The sequence below is a fragment of the Cervus canadensis genome, chromosome 21, assembly GCF_019320065.1.
Source record: "Cervus canadensis isolate Bull #8, Minnesota chromosome 21, ASM1932006v1, whole genome shotgun sequence".
In the NCBI taxonomy this organism is placed as follows: Eukaryota; Metazoa; Chordata; class Mammalia; order Artiodactyla; family Cervidae; genus Cervus; species Cervus canadensis.
In genome coordinates, this window is record NC_057406.1 from 42080465 (window position 1) to 42107722 (window position 27258).

The 27258-nt window shown below is 36.2% G+C and overlaps 1 protein-coding gene across 1 annotated transcript in view; it reads right to left on the bottom strand.

Annotated features, from left to right (window-relative positions):
- The window catches only part of SYT10 (synaptotagmin 10), a 118256-nt gene that overhangs the window by 46355 nt on the left and 44643 nt on the right, over positions 1-27258 (bottom strand). Inside the window, exon 3 of the mRNA XM_043440707.1 lies at positions 16233-16800. Within this exon, the coding sequence (XP_043296642.1) occupies positions 16233-16800 (568 nt within the window). The remainder of the gene's footprint in view (positions 1-16232; positions 16801-27258) is intronic.

Sequence of the window (27258 nt, forward strand, 5' to 3'; positions counted from 1 at the left end):
AGACTTAATGCAGTGTATGCCATAGCACAGTCTTTTATAATGTGTCATGCTTTAATCAACTTAAGAATGAGGATAATAGTAAAGAATATCTTATTCATTTTTAAAAACATTGTGACAGTAATACATTTAAGAAAGTTAAATATTAAGGTAAGAAATTTAACACATGGAGAGAATTGGATATTACTAATCAAGTAGATATTCAAGATATTCAAGATAATCAAGGCTGTATACTGTCACCCTGCTTATTTAACTTATATGCAGAGTACATCATGAGAAATGCTGGGCTGGATGAAGCACAAGCTGGAATCAAGATTGCTGGGAGAAATATCAATAACCTCAGACATGCAGATAACACCACCCTTATGGCAGAAAGTGAAGAAGAACTAAAGAGCCTCTTGATGAAAGTGAAAGAGGAAAGTGAAAAAGTTGGCTTAAAGCTCAACATTCAGAAAATTAAGATCATGGCATCCGGTCCCATTACTTTATGGCAAGTAGATGGGGAAACAGTGGCTGACTTTATTTTTCTGGGCTCCAAAATCACTGCAGATGGTAACTGCAGCCATGGAATTAAAAGACGCTTACTCCTTGGAAGGGAAGTGATGATCAACCTAGACAGCATATTAAAAAGCAGAGACATTACTTTGCCAACAAAGGTCCATCTGGTTAAGGCTATGGTTTTTCCAGTGGTCATGTATGGATGTGAGAGTTGGACTATAAAGAAAGCTGAGCGCCGAAGAATTGATGCTTTTGAACTGTGGTGTTGGAGAAGACTCTTGAGAGTCCCTTGGACTGCAAGGAGATCCAACCAGTCCATCCTAAAGGAGATCAGTCCTGGGTGTTCATTGGAAGGACTGATGTTGAAGCTGAAACTCTAATACTTTGGCCACCTGATGCAAAGAGCTGACTCATTTGAAGAGACCCTGATGCTAGGAAAGATTGAGGGCAGGAGGAGAAGGGGATGACAGAGGATGAGATGGTTGGATGGCATCACCAACACAATGGACATGGGTTTGGGTGGACTCTGGGAGTTGATGATGGACAGGGAGGCCTGGTTTGCTGCGGTTCATGGGGTCGCCAAGAGTCGAACACGACTGAGCAACTGAACTGAATTGAATCGAGTAGATAACAAGCAGCTGTTTTCTTTATTCGCAAGATTATAGCATGTTGGGGATAAGTGACACAAGTTATTTTAAAGTCACTAAATTTTACAGAACTGCACTTTTTATTATCTTGTTTTATTTTCAAAATTATTCCCATGGGGTTGATATTATTATAAATCTTTTTTTTTATGGTTGTAGGAACAAGTTCAGAAATAGTAAGCAGTTTCCCCAAAATGATATGACTAGATGGTAACAAATCCTGGATTGTAATTAAAGGACACTCATTTTGAGTTCCTCTGGACTTCTGCATTCCTCTGTGACTTTCCTCAAGGGAAATACTGCTTCTCATTTTACAAGCCAGAAGGACAAATTCAGAATTGTTTTCATGGACTTAGATTCCAAAGCTAGTGAATGAAGTACTATATTTCTTTGAAAAAACATTTTTTTAATTAAAAAATCAGTTACTGAATTTTAGGAAACTATTTAATGCAGTCTATTATAGAAGAGGAGAATATTTTGAATATTTAAAAATCAACTGCATATTCTTTTCACTATATAAGAGAATCTTAATAATTAAACTAGTTAAACACAAGAGAGAAAGGAAAATTTTTCATTCAACACTACCAGTAGAATTATACTAAATTCCTAAAACTTGCAACAGACCTGCATATGTTGCTAGAACATCATGGGCATAAAAAGTTTCTTTCCATTTCCTATAACCTCCAAACATTATAATATAGAAAGACACAAACAATAAATACAATCAAATTATATTTCTAGTGTGGATTTTTCACCAAATATATATAAGAAAGAAAAATAGCCTAGACATTCCCTGAAATAGCATTGATTCTGACTACTGGTTTGAATAAGGCCAAAAGAATTACTGCTGAGTACTTCATGCATTTTTGATCAATGTTGTAAAGATAAATTTGACAGGGTTATAAGTTTTAAATTTTTTACATATATTTTGTCAGAAGTGTCATATTAAATTTTTATTTAATTCAAATGATGTAAGTAATTTGAGATTTTAATTCTGTAAACCAGAAGTGAAATTCCATGTTAAAAAATTAATTCTTTTCATTTCTTTTTAGCATATTTCAAACATGCATTCTAACATAGTTCAGGGCAAACAACACTGAACCAAGAGTTAATTAATGATTTAAAATCTAGCTTTAAACTTTCTATTTATCAGCAGTGTGAACTGGTAATTTTCTTATTATAATTGGACCACCATTTGCTAAGCTATAAAATAAAAGGATCACTTGAATTCTCTACCAATTCTAAAATAATATGATCATAAGATCCAGACTTTCAAAACCTACTCAGAACATACCCTTGAGCTTTTAGGTTAATATAAAAAGACTTCTTTCATGTTATAAGCCTCATGCACTTTACTATGAGAACAAAATCTCAAATCATTACTTAACACATATTGATTTTACTTATATATAGTTCTCCCAACTTAGATATTTTATTATAAAACCTAAAAGGAACAAATTGGAGAAGTAAGGAATGTAAGAAGCATGTATACTTATATGGAGAAAAAACAGTGTAATAGATGAACAAAGGACAAAATAAAAGTCTGCTTTTAAAATTTACTATCATAATTAATTGTCATAAAGATCACCACTAATAAGCAAAGGCTAAATTATATTCAGTAGTTTCTATTGAAAAAGTAGGGAGATTTTATATATATATAATGTGTTCTTAGATTATATTTCTAAACTGGACACACAAATATATGTTTTGAAATCTAAAAAAATTATCATAAATAGAGTCACTTTTTAGACTATTTAAATAAATGGTGTATTATTTATGCTGAAATCTTGATTTTTTAAAAGACAGAAATTCAGATTTTTTTTCAGTTGCAATGAAATGTGATATTCTGATACAAGGAAGCCCTTTGAAATTCTCTGTATAAAAATAATTAGAAGACCGTAAAAATGTCATGGCTATTTTGCCTTCTTAATAGTTGAAAACCTTATCTTAATATCAAGCATTTAAAGGACTAACTTAGCTTCCCTAAAAGTAATAAATATGCAGAATATATTCCACACGTGGCATGGTCCCCAGTGGCTCAATGGATAAAGAATCCGCCTGCAATGCCCGAGATACAGGAAATGTGAGTTCGATCACTGGGTCATGAAGATCCCCTAGAGAAGGAAATGGCAAACCACTCCAGTATTTTTGCCTGGGAAATCCCATGGACAGAGGAACCTGGCAGGATCGCAAAGTCCATAAGGTCACAGAGAGTTGGACAGACTGAGCAACTAAGCGTGCATGCATTCATGATCCTAGAAGTTTACAGGAAATTAAGCTGTTTGTAATCAGGAATCATTTTATCTCTTTGTGATATCTTTCAGGGATATAGGAAGAAACAGAATGACACACACAAATCAGAGTAATTCCAAAGGGTTTAATGTGGGGGGGGGGGGGGGGGGCGGGCATCTAAGGGGTGTAAGCAGGAAGTAGGGAAACCACAAGAGACAGTGTGATGCCCTGGCTGCTGGTAAGAGTAGAGATAGTAATGACCCCAAGGCCTGAAAGGGCAAGGGAGAGGACAGTTACCAGAACTCAGAAAGAGGTGTAATAAGAAAAGCCTACTTTGAGAGGAACTGTACCCTCAGGTAAAGCACATAGCCAGCTTGAGACAATCTCTCATAGAAAAATCTAAAGAGAATACATAGCCAAATGCCATTCTCCTTCTGCCCTAACATCTTTTGCCAGAACTCAGAGAGCATAGAGTGTGTGGACAAACAAGTCAACCTCTTTATGCATCAAACAGGTTGAAGAATAGTGGAAAGTAGCATACTGAAGATAACCAGCATCATTAACTCTTGAGGTTTTATAAGATACACATTATAAGTGCATGCAGAGGTTGGTGAGGGGAGAAAGAGGAGATGGGCCCAGTGGAAAAGGAAGAGTCGAGTCAGGTGGGAGATGAGAAGCATGTTAGGTAGCAGTATATATCATAAAAGAAAAATTCATATCTACTCACTGAGTCATGGCATACAGTAACTAAATAGATTTGAATTATCTGCTGCACAAAACTTTCCAATCTAAGTAGAAAAACACACCATCTAAAACTATCTTCAGTATAATAATAAGGCAAAGCTATATTTAGCACCAAGATCTTCATTCCTATAAAATAAGCCAACTATAACAAAAGCCAAAACAATATATCAGTGATATCATTCTGCCAATACTTCTTAGCAGCTAATGTATAGTGAGCATTTACAAAAAGTGTGGATCTATGCTAAGCACATCTTATTTAGTTTATTCAACAAACCATGATTAATCTTCTCATATCCCCATTTTGCAGATAAGATAATTAAGACTTAGAGAGATCTAGTAACTTGCTCAAAAATATACAGATTAATGACCTAATAAGTATGCAAATCCATGGTCAGTTTGTTTCAAAGTTCTCACTGAATTCTTCCATTCTTTTCCTGATTTGGGTGGGTATCCTTGTGACTGTTTCTGTCAGTGAGAACTTTCACAAAGACTTAGAAAATATAATAATGAATCAGGCAGAAATGAAGACTACATAACTGATATAAAAATACACTAAGAAATCAAGCATTATAATATTTACAGGGTCCCCAAAAGGAGAAGAGAGAGACAAAGAGACAGAAAATAAATCTGAAGAAATAATGGTTGGAAACTTCCCTAACCTGTGGACACCCAGGTATAGAAAGCACAGGTAGCCCCAAACAAGATAAACCTAAAAAGGTCCACACCAAGGCATTTTAAAATTAAAATGGCAAAAGTTAAAGAGAGAATGATCAACTTGGATTCATTCCAGGGTTGCAAGAATGGTACAATATCCACAAATTCAATCAATGTGACATACCATATGAACAAAACAAAAAGTAAAAATCATATGATCATTTCAACAGATGTTGAAAAGGCATTTTATAAAGTTCAACATCAATTTATGATAAAAACTCTCAACAAAGTGGGCATAGAAGGAGCATACTTCAACATATCAAAGACCATATATGATAAACCCATAGCTAACATCATACTCAATGATAAAAAGTTGAAAACATTTCCTTTAAGATCAAGAACAAGACAAGGATGCCCATTCTTGTCACTTTTGTGCAACAGAGTATTAGAAATTCTAGCCACAATAATTAGTCAAGAAAAATAATCAAAAATCATCCAAGTTGGAAGGGAAGGAGTAAAATTATCAATGTTTTCAGATGACCTGACACTATATATAGAAGCCCCAAAGACTCCATCAACAAAGTATTAGGACTAATTTAAAAATTCAGCAATATTGAAGGATACAAACTAATATACATAAATCTGTTGCATTTTATACACTAATACCAAACTATCAGAAGGAGAAATAAAAAAAGACATCCCATTTAAAGCTGAATCAAAACAAATAAAATATATAGGAATAAATTTAGCCAAGGAGGTGAAAGATATTTATCCTGAAAATTCTTAAGACTTTGATGAGAGAAATCAAAGACATTACAAATAAGAGGAGAGATAGTCTGTGCTTATGAATTGGGCAAATCAATATTTTATTAATCATTGCAATATCTATTAAAATAACTGATATTTTTTCACAGAAGTAGGACAGATAGTCCTAAAATTTGTATGGGACCATGAAAGCCCTTGAATAGTCAAAGCAATTTTGAGAAGGAAGAAGAAAGCTGAAAATGTCATGCTCCTTGACTTTGAACTATTCTACAAAGCTACAGGAAACAAAACATTATGGTACTGGCACAAAAACAATCAATGGAACAGAATAGGGAGCCCATAAATGAACACATATTTAGATGGACAATTAATCTACATTAAAGGAGACAAGAAATGACAATGGGAAAAGCTTATACAGTAAATGGTGTTGGAAAACTGAACAGCGACATTCAAAAGAATCAAATTGGCTACTCTCTTACACCATATAAAAATAAACTCTAAATGGGTTAAAGAGTTATATGTACAAAACAAAACCATAAAATTCCTAGAAGAAAACAGGCAGTACATTCCCTGACACTGATTTTAATGATATTTTTTGGATGTGTCTCATCAGGAAAGGAAGACAAAAGTATAAACAAACAAATAGGTAGGACTAGATCAAACTAAAATGCCTACTGAAGGGGAAAAATGAGAATGAGAAATGCAAGTCAAAAAACATAATGAGATACCACCTCACAACTGTCAGAATGGCTATTATCAAAAGACAAGGAAAAAGTTTTGGTGAGGATATGGAGAAAAGAAAATTATCATACAATGTTAGTGGAAGCTGTAAATTGGTGCAAGCACTGTAGAAAACAGTATGAAGGTTGTTCAAAAAATGAAAAATAAGACTGAAATATGGGCCAGCAACTACACTTCTGGGTATTTGCTTGAAGAAAATAAAAATACTCTTTTAAAAACATATATGTACCTCTGTGTTCATTACAGCATTATTTATAGTAGCCAAGATATGGAAGCCACCTGTTTCTATTGACAGATAAATGGATAAAGAAGAAGTGATATATATGTACACAATGGAATAGTATTCAGTCATAAAAAATAAAATATTGCCATCTCCAATAATATGGATAGAACTTGAGGGCGTTATCCTAAGTGAAATAAATCAGAGAGATAAAGACAAGTGGCATATAAACTCACTCATATGTGGAATCTAAAAAACAAATACAAATAAAACAGAAACAGATTCATAGGCACAAAGAACAAACTGGTGGTTGTCAGAAGGGAGGGACAGATAATCCTAAAATTTATACGGAACTATGAGAGTCACAACTGCCAAGGCAATGCTGAGGAAAAAGAAGAAAGCTGGAGATATAAGCCTTTCAGACTTCAGACAGTACTGCAAAGCTACAGTGATAGAAAAGCATGGTATGGGCAGAGAAACAGACAAAGATCAGTGAAACAGAATATAGAGTCCAGAAATAAACCCACACACCTACAGTCCATCTTCAACAAAGGAGGCAAGAAAATACAGTGAAGAAAAGACATTCTCTTCCATTAGTGGTGCTAGGAAACCTGGACGGCTGCATGTAAATCAATGAAGTTAACACTCTCCCCCACATCATACACAAAAATAAACTCAAAATGGCTCAAATACTTAAACATATGAAAAGACACCATAAAACTCCTAGAAGCATCATAGTTAAAACATTCTCTGACATTAATTGTAGCAATGTTTTCTTAGATCAGTCTCCCAAAGCAATAGAAATAAAAGAAAAAAATAAACAAATGGGACCTAATCAAACTTATAAGCTTTTGCACAGCAAAGGAAACCAGAAACAAAATGGAAAAAAAAAAAAAAAAAACAATCTATTTGCAAAGGATGGAACCTACAAGGGTTTAATTTCCAAAATATACAAACAGATCATACAACTCAACAATGAAATTAAAAAAAAGGACAGGAGACCTAAATAGACATAACTCCAAAGAAGATATACAAAGAAGACAATAGGCACATGAAAAGATGCTCAATATCACTAATTGCCATGCATACTTCAATCATTTCTGACTCTTTGTGACCCAATTGACTATAGCCTGCCAGGCTCCTCTATCCAAGGGATTCTCCAGGCAAGAATACTGGAGTAGGTTGTCATGCCCTTCTCCAGGGAAATCTTCCTGATGCAGGGATTGAATCAGTGTCCCTTATGTCTCCTGAACTGGCAGGAAGATTCTTTACTACTTGCACCACTTGGGAAGTCCTAATAATTAGCAAAATACACATCAAAACTACAAAGAGGCATCATGTCACATCCTTCAGAATGACAATTATCAAAAAGTCTACAAATACACTTATAAAAGCTAGAGAGGATATGGAAAAAGGAGAACCCTCCTACACTGTTGGTGGGAATTCAAATTGACGCAGCTACTGTGGAAAACAGTATGGAGGTTCCTTAAGAAACTAAAATTAAAGTCAGCATATGACCCAGCAATTTAACACCTGGACGTAAGTCCAGAAAAGATGAAAGCTCTAATTCAGGGATACATGCACCTCGATGTTTGTAGTGGCATTATTTACAATAGCCAAGACATGGAAGGAACCATAATGTCCATCAACAGATGAATAAATAAACATGTAATATACATACAGTGGACTAATACTTAGCCATAAAAATGGATGAAATAATGCCATTTGCAGCAACATGAATGGACTTAGAGATTAAAGATTAAAGAAAGACAAATACTATATGCTATTACTTGTATGTTGAATCTAAAAATTAGTAGAATGAACTTATTTACAAAACAGAAACAGAGTCAAAACATAATAAACTTTTGATAGACTATTAAAAGATAATAGATTGAAACATTTTATATCTGTAAACCAGGTCAATGTGGTTACACACATAAACACACACACATACATTCTTCCCTCCTTGAGATTCCTGAGTGTCTAGAACATAGGTGATGCTGAAAAAATATTAGTTCAATAGCAAGATAAATAAATAAATGTGCAAATGAAATGGTTCTGTTTATAAGAAGGAAAGCCTTTCCTTATATATTTAAACTTTCAGTGGCTTCTTGATTGTTCATAAGAAAACTACATTTATATATTCAGACTACATTAGTTTTTATGATATTGGACTTTTTGAAAAAGTTAATTAAAACTTGAATAATATTAGTTTAAACATAAAATGATCTCTGTTCGTTTCCAAGGCAAACCATTCAATATCACAGTAATCCAAGTCAATGCCCAAACCAGTAATGCTGAAGAAGTTGAAGTTGAACAGTTCTATGAAGACCTACAAGACCTTCTAGAATTAACACCCAAAATAGATGTCCTTTTCATTTTATGGGCCTGGAATGCAAAAGTAGGAAGTCAAGAGATACCTGGAGTAACAGGTAAATTTGGCCTTGGGTACAAAATGAAGCAGGGAAAAGACTAACAGTTTTGCCAAGAGAATGCATTGGTCATAGCAAACACCCTCTTCCAGCAACACAAGAGAAAACTATGCACATGCACATCACCAGGTGGTCAATACCAAAATCAGATTGATTGTTTTCTTTGCAGCTGAAGATGGAGAAGCTCTATAGAGTCAGCAAAAGCAAGACGGAACTGACTGTGACTCAGATCATGAATTCCTTATTGCCAAATTCAGACTTAAATTGAAGAAAGTAGGGAAAACCACTAGAACATTCAGGTATGATCTAAATCAAATCCCTCATGATTATACAGTGGAAGTGACAAATAGATTCAAAGGATTAGATCTGATAGACAGAGTACCTGAAGAACTATGGACACAGGTTCATGGCATTGTACAGGAAGTAGTGATCAAGATCATCCCCAAGAAAAAGAAATGCAAAAAGGCAAAATGGTTGTGTGAGGAGGCCTTACAAATAGCTGAGAAAGGAAGAGAAGCTAAAGGCAAAGGAGAAAAAGACAGAGATACCTATTTGAATGCAGAGTTCCAAAGAATAGCAAGGAGAGATAAGAAAGCCTTCTTCAATGATCAGGGCAAAGAAATAGAGGAAAACAATAGAATGGAGAAGACTAGAGATCTCTTCAAGAAAATTAGTGATACCAAGGGAACATCTCATGCAAAGATGGTCACAATAAAAGACAAAGATGTTATGGACCTAACAGAAGCAGAAGATATTAAGAAGAGGTGGCAAGAATACACAGAAGAACAATAGAAAAAGATCTTCATGACCCAGGAAACCATGATGGTGTAATCACTCACCTAGAGCCAGACATCCCAGAATGCAAAGTCAAGCGGGCCTTAGAGAGCATCACTATGAACAAAGCTAGTGGAGTGATGGAATTCCAGTTGAGATATTTCAAATCCTAAAAGGTGATTCTGTTAATGTACTCTACTCACATTGTAATATATTATTTTATATATATTTTATGTTTCAGTAGTTCAGTTCAGTTCAGTAGTATGCCAGCAAATTTAGAAAACTCAGCAGTGACCACAGGACTGGAAAAAGTATGTTTTCCCAAAGAAAGACAATGCCAAAGAATGTTCAAACTACCACACAATTGCACTCATCTCACATGCTAGCAAAGTAATGCTCAAAATTCTCCAAGCCAGGCTTCAACAGTACTTGAACTGTGAACTTCCAGATATTCAAGCTGGATTTAGAAAAGGCAGAGGAACCAGAGATCAAATTGTCAACATCCACTGAATTATCAAAACAGCAAGAGAGTTCCAGAAAAACATCTTCTGCTTTATTGACTACACCAAAGCCTTTGACTGTGTGGATCACAACAAACTGGAAAATTCTTCAAGAGATGGGAATATCAGACCACCTTATCTCCATCCTGAGAAATTTGTATGTAGTTCAAGAAGCAACAGTTAGAACTGGATATGGAATAACAGACTGGTTCCAAGTTGGAAAAGAATAATCAAGGCTGTGTATTTTCACCCTGCTTATTTAACTTATACGCAGAGTATATCATGCAAAATGCTGGGCTGGATGAAGCACAAACTGGAATCAAGATTTCTGGGAGAAATATCAATAACCTCAGATACACAGATGACATTATCCTCATGGCAAAGTGAAGAACTAAAGAGCCTTTTGATGAAAGTGAAGGCAGGTGGAGAAGGGGACGACAGAGGTTGAGATGGTTGGGTGGCATCACCGACATGAGTTTGAGCAAACTCTGGGTGTTGGTGATTGACAGGGAAGCCTTGTGTGCAGTAGTCCATGGGGTCACAAAGAGTCAGACACGACTGAGCAACTGAAATGAACTGAACTGAACTGAACGACCTAAACATAAGATGTACTTAAAGTAATATATTACAAATCATTCCTTTTCTATATTCATCCAGTTTCTACCATTTTTGCCAATAGGCAATGACTATTATTGGGCTTCTCAGATGGTTTTAGGTATAAAGAACCCAGTTGCCAATGCAAGAGACGTAACAGACAGATGCAAGTTCCATCCCTGAATCAGAAAGATCCCCTGGAGGAGAGCATGGCAACCCACCCCAGTATTCTTTCCTGGAGAATCTCATGGACAGAGGACCCTGATGGACTACAATCCATGGGGTCACAAAGAGTCCAACATGACTGGGCAGCTAAGCACATTGCCTGCGTGCATGCTAAGTTGCTTCAGTTGTGTCTGACTCTTTGCGACTTATGAACTGTAGCCTGCCAGGGTGCTCTGTCCATGAGATTCTCCAGGAAAGAATACTGGGGTGGGTTATCATGCCCTCCTCCAAGGGATCTTCCCAACCTGGGGATTGAACCCAGGTCTTTCACATTGCATTCTCTGCTGTCTGAGCCACCAGGGAAGCCCAAGTATACTGGAGTGGGTAACCTATCCCGTCTCCAGGGAATCTTCCTGACCCAGGAATCCAACTAAGGCCCCCTGCCTTACAGGCAGATTCTTTACCAGTTGAGCTACCAGGGACACATGCAATAACTATTATTAAATTTTTATGTCTCGTTATAAAGATCTTTATTGCATATATAACTCAATGTGAATATATATTTTTCTTTCCCATTTTAGAAGTAGAGGTATAGGGTATACACTGTCTCTCAATGTGATTTTTCCTACATTGGAGATATTTCTATGTTAGGTGAAGTGCTGATTGGCTTACCACATTTTTAACATGCAATGAGATGAGCTCTAAAGTGAAAACTAATTTTTTGCACAAAATAAAGATACAACTTTACTGTTTTCTTTGTCATTCAACCTGAAATTTTACAAAACCCTGCTAATCCCTGATAAAAATATTAATCCTACTTGTATAGAAATAATTAGTAATACATTTATACCTGATATGTGTCTCTTTTTTCAACTTCATAAGATTATTAACAATAATTTTAAAATATTAATATTTCTGGCTTATTTCACATATGAATTTGTGCTACACAGTCAATAATTTCTAATTTTTTTTGTCCACAGAAATTAGTTATTGGCAACAAATACAACCAAACATATCAATAAAGTACTTCATTGCATTGTTTTTTCCCCCTCTGGGGGATTTGTACTAACATATATTCTTTCACTTGACCTTATATGAAGATATGCTAAGTTAATTATTCAACAAGCATTTAGTGAGGGCATATGACTACATTACTATTTCATTCCTTTCTCCTTCTTTCTAGAAAACTCTATAATTTCTGTGTGAATTTTTTAAAATTAAAGATATGTGAGTAGGAAAAGACAATTTCTTAAGCAAATTTCAACCCGTTTTTTTTCACTTTTATTAATTTGAGGATATAAAAACATTTAATAATTTCTCAAAAGCTAAAGAGAATTTTTAATTAAATACTACATTAACCTAAAAGATGATACTAGTGCATACTGAGAACTTTAGTTCCATATTCAAGAAACTTAGGTTTCGTCACTATCTTCACAACAAAAAAGTCATAAGTAGTATCTAGAACAGTGTGTGGCTCAGTGTTCCAGTTAAAGGGAAACATCATTTGACTAGAATAATTTAATGATATGCATTATTATCCTCATACTTCGTCATACTTCCAGAATACTGAAATGAAAATGTCTATAGCCATGGCAGACAAAATAAAGGCATCCTTAAAGATGGCTGCATCCTAATTACAAGACCTGAGTATGCTACCTACATGGCAGAAAAGGACTTTGCAGATGTGATTGAGATTATGAACCTTGGGATGGAAAGCTTATCCTCGATTGCTCACATGGGCTCAATCTACACCAAGAAACTCCTGTGACTGCTAAAATCTGGAAAAGGAAAGGAAATGCATCACCCCTAGAGCCTCTAGAAAAGAGGAGTCCTGCCAACACCTTGATTTCAGTCCAATAAGACCTATGTTGGACTTCTAACTTACAGAAGTATAATGTAATAAATTTGTGTTAAGACACTGTATTTGTGGTAAGTTTTACAGGAGAAATAAAATAGTAATACCTGAAGCATATGGGAGAATTGAAAATAAAACTGAAGAGTTCATTTATATTTACCAAAAAACAGTTTATGTTCTATAAACAGTCAAAAATTGAGGCTTCCATGAGGAATCCTTACTATGTTTTTAAGGACCAATTATGGAACACAAAACTTAAGAATGTTAAAAAGAAAATCCACTCTCAGTCACCTATAAAATTATACTAATTTTCATACTTCATTTAAGGGTTACCTACCTCTGATCGCAAATATATGAACAGAATGTATGTCAAACAATTTTTTATGGTAACATTTTTCACATTCCTAGTACTCAGAGTATGTCAAACACAGAGTAGGTAATCAGCAAATAGTTGTTGAATAAATAAAAGAAGGAATAATAAAAAATTGGAGAATCAAGAGAAATAACCTAAAAATTAATTGTTATCCACATTTTATAATTCTAGAAAAAATTCAGTAAAAATTCCCTCTTCACCACTGTTATTCCTGTAAGAATATAAGTAATAAGGTAAAAAATGATATGAAATCAATAAAGCCCCAATGTGCCTTTGAAATATAATCTAGTTTGTTCCTTAATAGAGAATCACAGCGGAGACTATGAGATAAAAACCCAAAAGTTAAAATGTTTTGATGATGTAATGCAGTAAACTGACAATATAAATTTTTCTTTAATTTATCTGTATAATTTATAATGAAAATGTGTTGACCTCAAATACGAGTGTGCTACAGAAGGAGCTATTTAGATTTTAACAGTTTTCTTATTTTTTAAATAACCTCTCTCTCTGTCTAAAACTTCAACATTTTAAGTTTATAATTTGTGGTTAAACTTTTATAAAACATGTTAAATACATAAGGACAGCCTGGCAGTAAAAAATTAAATACCTTCATTTAATAACTAATAAATGAAAAAAAAAGTAGCACTCTAACCTTCTAGGAGACCAGTTCCCTAATTCTGTTTCTCCAGTTCTATTCTGGACAAATATTCTTGAATATAAAAGAAATTTCTGTAAAAAGAATGCAACAGTTTTTAGTATAACAAAATTTATGCCTAATTTAAATGTCCAACAATAAAAGATTCACTAGGGAAAATGGATCATATCTTGAACATCATGTACTAAAACAAATATCATCTGAAAAAAAGCATGGAAAAGTTTAAACTTATATTGACTTTAATTATTTTCATACATTTATAGAAAAACAAATAGAAAACAATATGCCAAGTTTTTACATATTAATTCATGGCATTATAGACTACTTAATTGCATATTTTAATCTATTTTTCAAATTTTGAAATTAAATTATTTTATAATCATAAAAATCATTTTACAATGAAAAAGACAAGTTCTAATGTAAACAATTCCAGTTGAGTTATTTCAAATCCTAAAAGATGATGCTGTGAAAGTGCTGCACTCAATATGCCAACAAATTTGGAAAACTCAGCAGTGACCACAGGAATGGAAAAGGTCAGTTTTCATTCCAATCCCAAAGAAAGACAATGCCAAAGAATACTCAAACTACCACACAATTGCATTCATCTCACACGATAGTAAAGTAATGCTCAAAATTTTCCAAGCCAGGCTTCAACAATACATGAACCGTGAAATTTCAGATGTTCAGGCTGGTTTTAGAAAAGGCAGAGGAACTAGAAATCAAATTGCCAGCATCTGCTAGATCATCGAAAAAGCAAGAGAGTTCCAGCAAAACATCTATTTCTGCTTTATTGACTATGCCAAAGCCTTCGACTGTGTGAATCACAATAAACTGTGGAAAATTCTGAAAGAGATGGGAACACCAGACCACCTGACCTGACTCCTCAGAAAACTGTATGCAGGTCAGGAAGCAACAGTTGGACATGGAACAACAGACTGTTTCCAAATAGGAAAAGGAGTACATCTAGTCTGTATATTGTCACCCTGCTTATTTAACTTATATGCAGAGAACTTACTTAACTTACATCATGAGAAATGATGGGCTGGAGGAAGCACAAGCTGGAGTCAAGATTGCCGGGAAAAATATCAATAACCTCAGATATGCAGATGACACCACCCTTATGGCAGAAAGTGAAGAAGAACTAAAGAGCCTCTTGAAAGTGAAAGAGGAGAGTGAAAAAGTTGGGTTAAAGCTCAACATTCAGAAAACTAGGATCATGGCATCTGGTCCCATCACTTCATGGCAAATAGATGGGAAAACAGTGGAAATAGTGGCAGACTTTGCTTCTTTGCGCTCCAAAATCACTGCAGATGGTGATTATAGCCATGAAATTAAAAGACACTTACTCCTTGGAAGGAAAGTTATGACCAACCTAGACAGCAGAGACATTACTTTGTCAATAAAGGTCATCTAGTTAAGGCTATGGTTTTTCCAGTAGCCACGTATGGATGTGAGATTTGGATTATAAAGAAAGCTGACATTGAAAAACTGATGCTTTTGAACTGTGGTGTTGGAGAAGACTCTTGAGAGTCCCTTGGACTGCAGGGAGATCAGTCCTGGGTGTTCATGGAAGGACTGATGCTGAAGCTGAAACTCCAATACTTTGGCCACCTGATGTGAAGAGCTGAGTCATTTGAAAAAACCCTGATGCAGGGAAAGATTGAGGGCAGGAGGAGTAGGGGACGACAGAGGATGAGATGGTTGGATGGCATCACTGACTCAGTGGACATTAACTTGGGTAATCTCCAGGAGTTGGTGATGGACAGGGAGGCCTGGGGTGCTGCAGTCCATGGGGCTGCAAAGAGTCAGACACAAGTGAGCGGCTGAACTGAACTGAACGGAATGTAAACAATCACTTCCTCATCATTTGCAATTTCAAATGGTATAATTCTACTAATTCCACAAAAGCTTCTGAAGGAGTGGGCAGTTTTAAGCCAAATCAAGGCCTTTCCAAATGGCATCAAAGTACATTTTAGGTTAAACCTGAGGAATTAAATCATCTTAAATAATTAAAATCAATAATAACTATTTGGAAATTGACTGTAGAGAATAAGTTAAAGATAAATATTTTACAAATGAAAAGGCCAACTATTTTGGGCAAATTATAAGAACTGTCCAGTATGGTGAAGTAATGAACTTCCTCAAAACAAGAAGTGTAGAAACAAAGGTTAGACATTGAAAGAAAAGATTTTTTATGTATACAATCACTAATATTACCTAGATAGTGTTAAGTGCCTGAATTATGTATGTATATATGTAATTCATACACTGTTTGCAGGTATTTAGGACAAAATTTCCCTAACCTTTTGGAACTAATCTGGGTGAAAATTAGTTGTATATATCACTGCAGGTCAAATAAAAGAAATATATTGGTGGAATTATAACTTACTGTGGTAGCACAATGAATATCTTTCCATACTGTGGCTTCTCTGGAGAGATCAGAGGCTTCAAACAAATTATCAAAAATCACTTCCCCAATCATGTCATGTCTAGAAAATCTGTCAAAATCATACACACTGAAATGTAGTTTTCTGTTGCTTAGTTGATCATATGCTACAGGAAACTGAAAAGTTTCATCAAACAGAGGATTTAAAGTCTTTCTGTGCACACGAGTCTGAAATTTCTTTTTCCTATCTGGAAGAAGATACATCTTCACATAAGGGTCAGAAGTTCCCATGAAGTCTTTAGCAGGGAGATCTAAGGCTTTGATAATTTTCACCACTAGAAGTTCATTTTCATAATCATACTGGAGGGTGAAATTAAGCTTCCCACAGGTTTTGACATCTTCTTTCCTGTCGTCCTCAGAGTCCACTGATTTCTGTTTGTAGAGTTCTGGTTTTATTCTCCCAATGCTGGTGGTTGTTTCTCCTCTTTGTAAAATGGGTTCTGTGCCCATGCCCAAATCAACACTGGAAACCTGCATTTGCCTTGGTAGGTGTCTTCTGAAGGAATTGTGTCTGCATACATATATATACATATATATACACACAAAAAATCATTTAGGTAGATTGTTTTGATAATAATGTTATATACAGTGGCATATAAACTCTTCCCCACACCCATGATAATGAAGTATTTTATCGACAGCAATAAACAGATGGACACACACACACACACAAACACATACACACACAGTACTTTTGAAAAACCAGGGATGAAGTATTCAAAGAGAAAATCTCCTAAAATTATAAAAACACCTAAAACACACAAATGCACAATTTACAAGTTCTTGGTATTTTTACTTACCACCAGAAGCACAATTACAAAGAAAGAGGATTACCAAAATAGTTCAATATTACACAAAATGCTATAAATGTTATCAATTACTGGGTGCATCAAGATGTAAACATCATGTAAACAAATTATTCAGATGATTGGTTTCTTTTCATCTGGATATTTTGGTCCTATGAATTTTCATTTTAGTGTCAATATTAAAGGCATAAGTCCACATGTTCTTACACGATGTTATTTCTAACATTTAACCAAATTAACGTTTACTTTTCAAAAAAATACATAATTATGACAGCCAAAATGAGTACATTTTACTTTTTTCAACATAGAGTAACTTCAGAAACTCTTAAGGATTGAAAAATTGTAGAATTTTAGAATTTGGAGTTAAATAATAGTTCTTAAAATTCAAACTGAATTTCATATACTCACTGTTACTGTTTACCTCATCAACATTTCCAGAATATTAAATATATATATATATATATATATATATTAGCTTACTAACTGTCACCTAACTGTGACTTGCATTAACATCTGATTCTCTTATACTTTCTCCATGATTTCTAGCATGAGCTATGTCAACTTAAGTGTTTCCTCAAGATCTAGTTCCAGGTTTTCTGTTCTTTTTTCAGTCACTCCATTAGACTAATAATCAGTTCCTGGGCTATAATTACTATCTTAAATCTGATGATTCCCAGAGATTCCTGAGATATAGACATATCTCATATAGACAAAAATTTAGTTCCATATCTCATTGTCTTCAAGGGAGATTTCTAAACAAATGTCCTAATTTTGCCCCAAAGTCAAGCAAATTCTTGATTTTCTCTATTTTGCTTTCAAATCTGTTATCTCTTCTATAATCTCTTATAATAGGTCTAACAGTTTTATCAATCATTTATGCTTGGAATGCTGCAGTATGCTTTGAATCACCTTTCCTTTAATTCATGGGCTTTGCTCAATTTTCTAAGTCCTGTGGATCTACTGCCTTGAGACATCTCATATAATTGCCCATTCTGCTTCATTTCCATTGCTATTCAGTCCAGATTCTCATCACCTCATACCTTGCTTTCTACAGTAGCCTTCAATTTGACTTTCCTTCTTTCAGCTTTCTCTTACACTCAATAGCTCTCCAGTGCTTATGTCAAAATCCTTTGCTCATGTTGTTATATCTTCTTCCACTCGATCATAATTGGAAAATTATTTCTATACAAAGACAAACTAGGACTACTTTATCTCAGATGAGGGAATTTGCTCCTAATTAAACTATACTGAATTCAAAACTAAAATAATTCAGTATTTTAGTTTCAGTATTTAAGTTTAAATATAAAAGTCTTTACTAGCTCACTTAAAGCTTGAAGTGATCTGCTTCCTCAGATTGATCCCATTTTAATGTGTTGAACACACTATAAAATGTATTTTAATGTTGACTCTATTCCAGATATATAAGATCAGGGGCTTAAATTAGGGTCACAAATCATCAGGAAATAATAAGAATTTTAAAAGGAATACAGGTAGAATATACTGCTGTGAATTATTAAATAGATCTAGTATAGCCCACTTTATACATTCAACATTCTTAAGAGATTTGGAATACTTACTAAACAATCTAATGTTTCTGCCAAAATCACTTTCACTTATGCAAAAATTTAATATTTTTTTTAATTTTTGCAAGCAAAAAACCCCACAAAAAATTGTTTTCTTATTTTTTATAAATTGATCCATACTTTCACCTCCCTTATGCTTTTCAATAAAATTTAATCTTCTGTCCTCTCCCTAAAAAAATCAATAATTTATTTCTTATGTCACTGAATATAACTGTGCAGCTATAAGCCCCTTCTAACAGGAATCAAAAAGTATTAAGATTTTCATTCTAGTAAGCCAGTACCCTAATTATAGAGTAAATAGTGCCTGTTCTAAGTCAGAGTTTAGCTAGTCATCTAGGAGAAGCTTTAATTATTACAATGTTAAAGTATTGTCATGACAACACAGATCTTTACCTTATTCCATTTTTTTTTCTCCTTTGGAATGACAGTGGTAAGTGGCTATTTAGTCTCACACAAATATCCAACCAATTAAAGTACAGGCCATTAGACTGCTACAGACCCCACTCTTAACCTTCAAACCTAAGAAGACAACACATAAATACTTCTCCAGATGGAGAAGGAAAAATTTTACCCACCTTACCTGGAACATCCGAGGGTAGCTACTAAATATAGTCAATATTACATAATGTCACAGGAATAAATGTATTAATACAGCAATTGTAAAATACTATTTTACAAACAGTTGTTTTCTTTCAAACAAAATCAGAGACCAGAAGTTGAATATGTATGGACAGAATCCCTTTGGGTGACATGTGAGTAGAGTCCTGGAATCCCCCTGGAAACCGTGCCAATATTTCCCACTATCCAAGTGAAAGCACTTGAAGAGGATTACATTGAGATGAGATTTAAAAAATGCTGCAATTGAAATCAGACAGTAGTGTGGTCCCAGCCTTCCTATGAAGTGAGCAACTTTGGACAAGCCCCTTCGCCTTTTGAACTTTATTTTCTTCATCCATGCTGCCATGTGCTGCTCAGTTGCTTTGGTCATGTCTGACGCTGAGAACCTACGGACTGTCACCCGCCAGGATCCTCTGTCCTTGGGGTTCTCCAGGCAAGAATACTGGTGTAGGTTGCCATTTCCTTCTCCAGGGAACCCCAACCCAGGTATCGAACCCCTGTCTCTTACAATGTATTGTTCTTCATCCTGCTCACAGCGCCAATTGTCTTGCTGTATCTCACTGCGCACACTGTTCGCTGAAACCGTGGTAAGCAAGGTGTGAGCTAAGAGACTGGAAGAAAACGTGAGGAGTCTAGGAGCTGCAGACCTGTTTATTCTCTCCTGGCTGGCGCAGCAGCCATAGCAGACACAAATAACTGCACACAACCCTTCTTTCTTGTCTTCCTTTACCACTTTCACATCAATCCCCCTGAATACACCACTCCAGGCTCTAAAAAGTTCAAGTCAACAGATCACACCCACAATGTTGTAAAATAATTAGCCTCCAATTAAAATAAATAAATTTATATTTTTTAAAAGACCAGATCATATCCCCATTACCACTTATCGTGAGGCATTTTCAGTTCAGTCACTCCATCGTGTCAGACTCTTTGTGATGCCATGGACTGCAGCACTGTGAGTCATTTACCAATACTCAAACCACTTCTTTTAAAATCTTCATTATTTTTTTTTTTTAATTTGCCAAAATAAATATGTTTCTTTTTCTTTTTATTTATTTATTTATTTATTTTTTATTAGTTGGAGGCTAATTATTTCACAGCATTTCAGTGGGTTTTGTCATACATTGACATGAATCAGCCATGGAGTTACATGTATTCCCCATCCCGATCCCCCCTCCCACCTCCCTCTCCACCCAATTCCTCTGGGGTCTTCCCAGTGCACCAGGCCCGAGTACTTGTCTCACGCATCCCACCTGGGCTGGTGATCTGTTTCACTATAGATAATATACATGCTGTTCTTTCGAAACATCCCACCCTCACCTTCTCCCACAGAGTTCAAAAGTCTGTTCTGTATTTCTGTGTCTCTTTTTCTGTTTTGCATATAGGGTTATCGTTACCATCTTTCTAAATTCCATACATACGTGTTAGTATGCTGTAATGTTCTTTATCTTTCTGGCTTACTTCACTCTGTATAATGGGCTCCAGTTTCATCCATCTCATTAGAACTGATTCAAATGAATTCTTTTTAACAGCTGAGTAATATTAAAATCTTCATTATTTTAATCTCTTCGTTCACTAACTCTCTTTGACAATGCTTTTGCTTTAATACCTAACAATGCACAAATTTATTCCAACTACTTGGCCTTTCAGTTCAGTTCAGTTCAGTCCCTCAGTCATGTTCGACTCTTTGTGACCCCGTGGACTGTTGCACGCCAGGCTTCCCTGTCCAGCCCCAACCCTTGGAGCTTGCTTAAATTCACGTCCATTGGGTTCATTATGCCATCTAACTATTTCATCTTCTGTCACCTCCATCTCCTCCTGCTGTCAATATTTCCCACCATCAGAGTCTTTTCCAATGAGTCAGTTCTTTGCATCAGGTGGCTGAAGTGTTGGAGCTGCAGCTTCAGCATCAGTCCTCCCAGGGACTATTCAGAGTTGATTTCCTTCAGGATTGACTGGTTTGATCTCCTTGCTATTCAAGGAACTCGCAAGAATCTTCTCCAGCACTACAATTTGAAAGCATTAATTTTCTTCAGTGCTCAGCCTTTTTATGGTCCAACTTTCATACCTGTACATGACTATTGGAAAAACCATATCTTTGAGTATAGGGACTTTGTCAGCAAAGTGATGTCTCTGCTTTTAAATATGCTGTCTAGGTTTGTCATAGCTTTTCTTCCAAGGAGCAAACATCTTTGAATTTCATGATGGCAGTCACAATCCACAGAGATTTTGGAGCCCAAGAAAATAAAGTATGTCTCTGTTTCGATGTTTTCCCCATTTATTTGTCATGAAGTGATGGGACCAGATGTCATGATCCTAGTTTTATAAATGTTGAGTTTTAAGTCCACATTTTTGCTCTCCTCTTTCACCTTCATCGAGGCCCTTTAGTTCCATTTAGCTTTCTGCCATTAGGGTGGTGTCATCTACATATCTGAGGTTATTGATATCTCTCCCCAAAACCTTGATTCCAACTTGTATTTCATCCAGCCTGGCATTTCACATCAGGTACTCTGCATGTGGTTCTAACTGTTGCTTCCTGGCCTGCATACAAGTTGTTCAGGAGGTAGGTAAGGTGGTCTTTTATTCTCATTTATTTAAGAATTTTCCACAATTTGTTGTGATCCACGCAGTGCAAGGCTTTATTATAGTCAGTGAAGGAGAAGTAGATGTGTTCCTGGAATTTGCTTGCATTTTCTATGATCCAATGGATGTGGGCAATTTGATCTTTCTTTCCTCTGCCTTTTCTAAATACAGCTTGACCATGTGGAAGTTCTCAGTTTACATATTGTTGAAGCCTCAGTTTAGTTCAGTCACTCAGTCATGTCCAATCCTTTGCAACTCCATGATCCACAGCAAGCCAGGCCTCCCTGTCCATCACCAACTCCCAGAGTCCACACAAAACATGTTCATTGAGTCAGTGATGCCATCCAACCATCTCATCTTCTGTCGTTCCCTTCTCCTCCTGCCCTCAATCTTTCCTAGCATCAGGGTCTTTTCAAATGAGTCAGCTCTTCACATCAAGTGGCCAAAGTATTGGAGTTTCAGCTTCAACATCAGTCCTTCCAATGAACACCCAGGACTGATCTCCTTTAGGATGGACTGGTTGAGTCTCCTAGCAGTTCAACGGACTCTCAAGAGTCTTCTCCAACACCACAGTTCAAAAACATCAATTCTTTGGCGCTCAGCTTGCTTTACAGTCCAACTCTCACATCCACACATGACCACTGGAAAAACCATAGCCTTGACTAGATGGATCTTTGTTGGCAAAGTAATGTCTCTGCTTTTTAATATGCCATCTAGGTTGGCCATAACTTTCCTTCCAAGGAGTAAGCGTCTTTTAATTTCATGGCTGCAATCACCATCTGCAGTGATTTTGGAGCTCAGAAAAGTAAAGTCAGCCACTGTTTCCAATGTTTCCCCATCTACTTCCCATGAAGTGATGGGACCAGATGCCATGATCTTAATTTTCTGAATATTGAGCTTTAACCTAACTTTTTCACTCTCCTCTTTCACTTTCATCAAGAGGCGCTTTAGTTCTTCACATTCTGCCATAAGGGTGGTGTCATCTGCATATCTGAGGTTATTGATATTTCTCCTGGCAATCTTGATTCCAGCTTGTGCTTCCTCCAGTCCAGCATTTCTCATGATGTAGTCTGCATATAAGTTGAATAAGCAGGGTGACAATATACAGCCTTGATGGACTCCTTTTCCAACAGAACCAGTTGTTCCATGTCCAGTTCTAACTGTTGCTTCCTTACCTGCATACAGGTTTCTCAAGAGGCAGGTCAGGTGGTCTGATGTTCCCATCTCCTTCAGAATTTTCCACAGTTTATTGTGATCCACACAGTCAAAGGCTTTGGCATAGTCAATAAAGCAGAAATAGACATTTTTCTGGAACTCTCTTGCTTTTTCGATGATCCAATGGATGTTGGCAATTTGATCTCTGGTTCGTCTGTCTTTTCTAAAACCAGCTTGAATATTGGGAAGTTCATCGTTCACGTATTGCTGAAGCCTGGCTTGGGGAATTTTAAGCATTGCTTTACTAGTGTGTCAGATGAGTACAATTGTGCAGTAGTTTGAACATTCTTTGGCATTGCCTTTCTTTGGGATTGGAATGAAAGCTGACCTTTTCCAGTTCTGTGGCCACTGCTGAGTTTTCCAAATTTGCTGACATATAAAGTGCAGCAGTTTCACAGCATCATCTTTCAGGATTTGAAACAGCTCAACTGTAATTCTATCATCTCCACTAGCTTTGTTTGCAGTGATGCTTCCTAAGGTCCACTTGACTTCACATTCCAGGATGTCTGGCTCTAGGTGAGTGATCACACCTTCGTGATTATCTGGATCATCAAGATCTTTTTTGTACAGTTCTTCTGTGTATTCTTGTCAACTCTACTTAATATCTTCTGCTTCGGTTAGGTCCCTACCATTTCTGTCCTTTATTGAGCCCATCTTTGCCTGAAATGTTCCCTTGGTATCTCTAACTTTCTTGAAAAGATCTCTAGTCTTTCCCATTCTGTTGTTTTCCTCTATTTCTTTGATTGATCGCTGAGGAAGGCTTTCTTACCTCTCCTTGCTGTTCTTTGGAACTCTGCATTCAAATGGGTATATTCTTTCCCTTTCTCCTTTGCTTTTCACTTCCCTTCTTTTCACAGCTATTTGTAAGGCCTCCTCAGACAGCCATTTTGCTTTTCTGCATTTCTTTCTCTTGGGGATGGTCTTGATTCCTGTCTCATGTACAATGTTATGAACTGCCTTTCTTAGTTCATCATGCACTCTGTCTATCAGATCTAGTCCCTTAAATCTATTTCTCACTTCCACTGTATAGCCATAAGGGATTTGATTTAGGTCATACCTGAATGGTCTAGTGGTTTTCCCTACTTTCTTCAATTTAAGTCTGAATTTGGCAATAAGGAGTTCATGATCTGAGCCACAGTCAGCTCCCAGTCTTGTTTTTGCTGACTGTAGAGAGCTTCTCCATCTTTGGGTGCAAAGAATATAATCAATCTGATTTCAGTGTCAACCATCTGGTGATGTCCATATGTAGAGTCTTCTCTTGTGTTGTTGGAAGAGGGTGTTTGCTATGACCAGTGTGTTCTCTTGGCAAAACTCTCTTAGCTTTTGTCCTGCTTCATTCTGTACTCAAGACCAAATTTGCCCTGTTACTCCAGGTGTTTCTTGACTTTGTACTTTTGCATTCCAGTCCCCTATAATGAAAAGGACATCTTTTTTGGGTGTTAGTTATAGAAGGTCTTGTAGGTCTTCATAGAACTGTTCAACTTCAGCTTCTTCAGCATTACTGGTCGGGGCATAGGCTTGGATTACCATGATATTGAACGGTTTGCCTTGAAAACGAACAGAGATCATTCTGTCGTTTTTGAGATTGCACCCAAGTACTGCATTTCAGACTCTTTTGTTGACTATGATGGCAACTCCATTTCTTCCAAGGGATTCCTGCCCACAGTAGTAGATATAATGGTCATCTGAGTTAAATTCATCCATTCCAGTCCATCTTAGTTCGCTCATTCCTAGAATGTCGATGTTCACTCTTGTCATCTCCTGTTTGACCACTTCCAATTTGCCTTGATTCATGGACCTAATACTCCAGGTTCCTATGCAATATTGCTCTTTACAGCATCAAACCTTGCTTCTATCACCAGTCCCATCACCAACTGGGTGTTGTTTTTGCTTTGTCTCCATCCCTTCATTCTTTATGGTTTTATTTCTCCACTGATCTCCAGTAGCATATTGGGCATCTACTGACCTGGGTAATTCATTTTTCAGTGTCCTATCTTTTTGCCTTTTCATACTGTTGCTTGAAGGATTTTGAGCATTACTTTGCTAGCATGTGAAATGATCCCGATTGTGCAATAGGTCCTTTCTTTATTCAATTCAATTCCATTGCTAATCATTAGAGTCACTCTCATGCATATATTCTCAATTTTCTTGCTACTCTCTATCTTCTTCGTGGTAGGGCAAAACCACAGTCCTAGTTGAATTCAACTTTCCACCATTTCTACACCTGTACATGTATAAGTGAATAAGCTAAATAAAAATATAAACAGCTTTCAATGTTCATTTTAAATTCATGACTAAATTCCTCATTAGACCCTAACACTGAACAGCAAAACATACTCACTCTCAATTTCCACCTTCTCATTTAATCAAACTTGTATCACCATCCTTATTCCCAATCTCACTTCCCATTTCACTAACTTCCCATTTCACTATGTGGCCTTAATTCCCATTTCACTAATGAAGTTGAAGCAAAGAGCAGAAACCTTCCATCTTAACTCTGTTATCAGTATCTGTAAACATATATATATATATATATATATATATATATATATACACATTATTCTAGCTTTCTGATTGCTAAAAGATTAATCATCCATGCTGCTCAGTTCAGATTAATTGCTCAGTCATGTCCAACTCTTTGCGACCCCATGGACTGCAGAACACCAGCTTTCCCTATCCATAACCAACTCCTGGAGCTTGCTCAAACTCATGTTCATTGAGTTGGTGATCCCATCCAACCATCTCATCCTCTGTGTTCCCCTTCTCCTACTGCCTTCAATCTTTCCCAGCATCAGGGTCTTTTCCAATGAGTCAGTTCTTCACATAAGTTGGCCAAAGTATTGAAGTTTCAGTTTCACCATCGGTCCTTCCAATAAATATTCAGGACTGATTTCCTTTAGGCTTGACTGGTTGGATCTCCTTGCAGTCCAAGGGACTCTCAAGAGTCTTCACCAACACCACAGTTCAAAAGCATCATGTCGTCGGCACTCAGCTTTCTTTATAATCCAACTCTCACATCCAAATGTGTCTACTTGAAAAACCATAGCCTTGACTAGACGAACCTTTGTCAGCAAAGTAATGTCTCTGTTTTTTAATAAACTGTCTAGGCTGGTCATAGCTTTTCTTCCTGCAGTCACCATTTGCAGTGATTTTGTAGCCAAAGAAAATAAAGTCTGACACTGTTTCCATTGTTTCTCTATCTTTGCCATGAAGTGATGGGACCAGATGTCATGATCTTAGTTTTCTGAATGTTGAGTTTTAAATCAGCTTTTTCACTCTCCTCTTTCACTTTCATCAAGAGGCTCTTTAGCTCTTCACTTTCTGCCATAAGGGTGGTGTCATCTGTGTATCTGAGGTTATTGATATTTCTACCAGAAATCTTGATTCTAGCTTGTGCTTCATCAGCCCGGTATGTCACATGATGTACTCTGCATAGAAGTTAAATAAGCAGGGTGACAAAATGCAACCTTGACGTATTCCTTTCCTGATTTGTAACCAGTCTGTTGTTCCATGTCTGGTTCCAACTCTTTATTCTTGCCCTGCATGCAGATTTCTCAGGAGGCAGATAAGGTTGCTGCTTTTTTGATGATACAATGGGTGTTGGCAATTTGCTCTCTGGTTCCTCTGCTTTTTCGAAATCCAGATTGAACATTGGGAAGTTCATAGTTCATGTTCTGTTGAAGCCTGACTTGGAGAATTTTGTGCATTACTTTGCTAGCGTGAGAGATGAGTGCAATTGTGCAGTAGTTTGAACTTTCTTTGGCATTGTCCTTCTTTGGGGTTGGAATGAAAGCTGACCTTTTCCAGTCCTGTGGCCACTGCTGAGTTTTCTCAATTTGCTGGCATATGGAGTGCAATATTTAACAGCATATCTTTTAGGATTTGAAATATTTCAACTGGTATTCAATCACCTCCACTAGCTTTGTTCATAGTGATGCTTCCTAAGGCCCACTTGACATTCCAGAATGTCTGGCTCTAGGTGAGTGATCATACCCATGCTGTTATCTAAAGCCAGTTTGTCCACTTGTATACTGATTCCCATTTTCTATCATGTCATTTTAAGGACTGTTCCTCTTTGATTCCAGCATTATTAATGCCTCTTTACCAGATTATTGCCATCAGCACAAGAGGATACTGTTATATCTGCTATCTTAAAGGAATTTT